The 4,517-nt window shown below is 39.0% G+C and overlaps 1 protein-coding gene across 1 annotated transcript; it reads right to left on the bottom strand.

Moving 5' to 3' along the window:
* Positions 365-3,868, bottom strand: LOC109820230 (tropinone reductase homolog At2g29290-like). Its single transcript, XM_020386350.1, has 5 exons — positions 3,444-3,868; positions 1,696-1,903; positions 1,326-1,542; positions 1,141-1,247; positions 365-667 (listed from the first exon to the last, which is right to left on the bottom strand). Exons 1-5 carry the CDS (start codon positions 3,527-3,529, stop codon positions 500-502), a joined length of 786 nt encoding a protein of 261 aa, XP_020241939.1. The 5' UTR covers positions 3,530-3,868; the 3' UTR covers positions 365-499.

Genomic DNA, 4,517 nt, shown 5'->3' with positions numbered 1-4,517 from the left:
TCATCGAACACTTACGTTTGAGTTACCAAAAGATTGGAAGAATCATACTTGTGGAAACTTTCATTGATATCATTGGATGAATCACAACATCCAAGATTACACTATCATAAAAAGCATAAAGTAAATATACTACTACATAATCTCAAAAAAAAAAAAAAGTTTAAAATAAAAGCTGCATCAGTCATATTATAGTCATTTTTTTGGATGGAGATGACATAATACGAGGTTGACAGAATGAATATGATACGTATGTAGTTTTCCGAAACTCGGGTAATTAAGAGTGGTAACATGAAATAGGACATAAATTAGGGGTTGGCTAAAAATAAAAAGCCCTTCTAATCAAAAAGCCTGTTGCGACAATTGGTCAACAAACTCACAAATATTTTATTGAACACAGCAAACGCAAATGAAGCAGCAGAAAATATATTTCACAACGTGAGAAATAACAAATTTATTTCATCCCAATAAAAATACCTCAAACTGAAAGCACTCACACATTCTAACCAACCACGGTTTTGCCGCCATCAACACAGATAAGCTGGCCAGTAACATAAGAAGCAGCGGGTAGGCAGAGGAACACAGCCAGGGAAGCCACATCCTCTGGCTCTGCGATGCGGCCGAGGGGGATCGAACTGGAAAACTCAGCTTCGTTCTCTTCAGTCATTATCTGTTTCAGAAGATCACAAGGATATCAGAACTCTTCAGAATTTTTAGATCGCTATCGAAAACAACAATTGGGTAAATTTCACAAAATCCTCTTGAATGGAAAAAATCCCATAAACAATATGTTATCGAGTAGAGTAACTAGTTTGAATTCTGACAGATCAAGAGGAGAACAATGCACAACAGTTTTTTTTGCCCGACGCGTTAATGGCATTCGTTAGAGTTCTCCAAAAGTTCAGGAATTCAGGATGGGGTTTCCCTGACTTATGGAAGTTCAGGGAGTTGTGTGAAATTTACTCCTTTAAACTTTCAATAGTTGTGAAGGGAGAAGGAAGGGACAGGGAGTTGTGTGAAATTTACTCCTTTAAACTTTCAATAGTTGTGAAGGGAGAAGGAAGGGAGCGTACAGATTGTATAAGTGGAGTTCTGGTCATTTAAACTTTCAATAGTTGTGAAGGGAGAAGGAAGGGAGCGTACAGATTGTATAAGTGGAGTTCTGGTCAGACCCGGAGCAATGCAATTGGTTCGAATATTATCCTTCGCCCACTCACAAGCCAGATTCTTCGTAAGCTGGTTCATTGCTCCTGCAAGAGCCAAGGGGTAATCTTTGGTGGCTGAAACAATCAAGTACTCTTTGCTCAGGATTTACTAAGAAACTATACCTTTAGATGCAGCGTAAAGGGCTGAATATGGCGCAGCTCTGACGGCGGACACCGAAGACATTTGAACAATGCTGCCTGCTCCTGACGCCTTGAGGAGAGGGTGAGCTAGCTGGCTGATACGGAAGCCAGACTCGAAGTTGGCAGACATCAAGGCCGAGTAATCTTCAACGGTGTAATCTACGGCTGGCTTCATGAGGAGTGTGCCTGCATTATTGATCTTGACACATTGCAAGTAGTTGGCCAAAGGATGAGAGATGGAAAGATTTGAACCCACCCAGGGGTCTACATGCGGCCATGAAAGTACGCGGATAGTAAAGCTCGATAACAGCAGCGATACTACTATTCTACATGAGTTTGCTTTTTAACTCACAAGTATGTTGAGTTTCCCATGGAAAATAGAAGAGACTTCCTCCATCAGTTTCTCTTGGTCAGCTCGAGAAGACACATCGCAAACTGATCCGGTGACGGGGAAGCCCAGCCCCTTCCATTCTCGCAGGCATTTGTCGAGCTCTGCTTCATTCCTTGAACATGTATGCACAGTCGCTCCAAATTTAACCAACTCTTCAACTATGGCATGCCTACAGAACACAGAATGAGAACAAACTGGTGTTCATTCGTCGTGCTCGCTTGTAAATTAAAAAGCAAATTCAAACTAAGCATGTCAAGTATTGTTACAATTCTTCACAGACGAATTATAACCTCTATCTATTGTAGACGAATAAGAACTCTTAGGCGCCGTTTGTTCTCATTAGGGGTTAAAAATAAGCTGACATCTTCTTTACTCCGAAAATAAAATTCCAGAGTACCGATGGCAACAATCTTAATTAGAACAAATTTTCAAATTAGACCCATTTCAAAAAAAAAATTATTTAAACCGACCCATTTTTTATTTATTTATCAAAACCGACCCGATTTTGTAATTAGCAGCTTAATCACCATCCTAAACAGTCGGGTTGCCAACCCCGACTATTTAGGAAGGTGTTAAACCCTAATCAGAAGCCTTAAACCCTAAAAATTAATATCCTAAATAGTCGGGGTTGCCAGCCCCGACTGTTTAGAAAGGTGATTAAGTAGCTAATTACAAAATCGGGTCGGTTTTGGTAAATAAAAAAAAGGGTTGGTTTCAAAAAAAATGGGAATGGGTCTGTTTTGAAAAATTCTTCATCTTAATTACTTCCGCTAATTAACTTAGGCTCGATTTCTCTTTCCTTTCGTTCTTCGCCACTGTCAAATGTCTCAAAGTATAATTATGATTAATCCTTTATTTTTAATTTTTGTTACTATCTTTACTAAACTTCCTCTTTCAAACTTTTCTTGAAATTTTTAGTTTTCTACTGTTGTAATCTCAATGTAGAATGTTGAGGAGAAAAAATATTTGAGTTTATCATTTATATATTAAAATAATAATAATAAGATTTTAATGATATCATGAAATAGTTTTTATTTTGATATCATAACTTCTTCTTTTCTTTGTTTTTATCAGAATCTGTAGTTTTTTCGCCTTGAACATTCTTAAATGGTGTGTTTGGGAGATGACTAAGGTGTGAACGTGGGATAGGGGGACACGAGATGGTGGGACCCCCCATGCTCCCCACATGCTCACCCATCCTCCCCCAATGCTCACTTGTCCCCTCTTCTTTGCCTATAAATAGGAGAGGTTAGGAAGAGAGAAGTTGCGAGGAAGAAAAGAAAAAGGGTGTGAGAATTTTGAGAGATTTTTGAAGAGAGAAAAATCAGAGAGAGAACGCTTGTGAGTTGTATAAGTGGAAGTTGTTATTCTCCTCATAGTAAAATCCCCCTTATCCCTCTCGTGGAGGTAGGTAAGTTTGCCGAACCACGTAAAGACACGACCCGTCTCACTCTGCAAATTTGTTATCATAGAATAACCGCCTCCTCATGCAAATTTGTTACCCCCTCTAGACAAGGGATTAACTAATTTTTAGCACTTTGACCAAATTAACCCCTTTGAAAATGCTAATCGCCATAGCAAAATAAATACGAAAACTTAGAAATTAATTAAGCCCAACAACAGGGTTCCCCTCATTCTGCAGTCAAAAAGAAAAATGAAACCAGAGGAGGAGCATCGAGTTACAAAGGAAGAAGAGGGAAAAAAAGTACCCGATTCCTTTCGTGCCTCCGGTGACCAACGCTGTTGCTCCCTCAAGAGACCACCTCTTCGCTTTGCCCTCAACATTCTCGCCCATTTTTGGCTCTGCCGTTCTGGGCAAATCCAAGCTTTGTATAGTGCGATGAATTTGTGATTTTTTTATGGAGCGCGTGATGCGTGCGGACACACAAATAAAATAAAATAATTGTTTTTCTTTTTGGACGTAGCGTGTTGTGTCATGTGTGTTGTGGGTACAAATTTTGGGATCCCGATCCTCTCCTCATGCACATTGTTTCCTAATGCATACATCCTCTCCATCACCCTCTATCCTCTTTAATGGGCTCCACATGTGTAAAATGAATGACCAAGATTGAACGTTAGGAAATATTAGGATACTATGCATGAGGAGAGGATTTCATTTCCAAATTTTGTAGGATTAATTGCGAATAGACCCCCTTCAGAGGTATAATATTGTCCAATTACGAGTAGCCTCTTACAGTTCTGTTTGTTTGGAGTTTTATTTGAGTAAATATACCCCCCGTAGTATTGGCCGAGGGTAAATACAGCTCGTTTACTGAACTTTTTCGACTCTTTTATGAATACATTCACAGCAATAAAACTGATGTAGATTTATGAATAAACCATAAATTGAAATCCTCATTAGTTTTTGTTTGAACTGGTAACTGGAGACAAAATACTTTTCCCATGAGGATTTCAACTAGGCTTGTGGCTAGGTACCGGGCAAGCACAGAGGGCAGCCTGAACCCTGCAGATAAAAACTTCACAATAATAGTAAGAATTTTCACGCCCAACATTTACAGAGAACTCTACAACCATGGGCCAAATTGGTGAAGGAAAAGATGAACATAAGACATCACTAAAATCAAAACTGAATATAATATCAACAAGTGATCTTCACTGGAAAGAATACCTTTTGGCGATCGATAACCAAATAAAAGAATTGGCTGAAGCCACTGCATAGTTTATCTCTATGGAACACGAGTCTCTCGATCTTTTGAGTAGAAACTCCACCAATTGTTTGTATCGATAAAACTTTAGCTATAACAATAACGGCGAACCCGATA

This window comes from Asparagus officinalis, chromosome 8 (assembly GCF_001876935.1).
Source record: "Asparagus officinalis chromosome 8, Aspof.V1, whole genome shotgun sequence".
Taxonomy (NCBI): domain Eukaryota; kingdom Viridiplantae; phylum Streptophyta; class Magnoliopsida; order Asparagales; family Asparagaceae; genus Asparagus; species Asparagus officinalis.
This window is presented reverse-complemented; position numbering and strand designations above follow the sequence as displayed.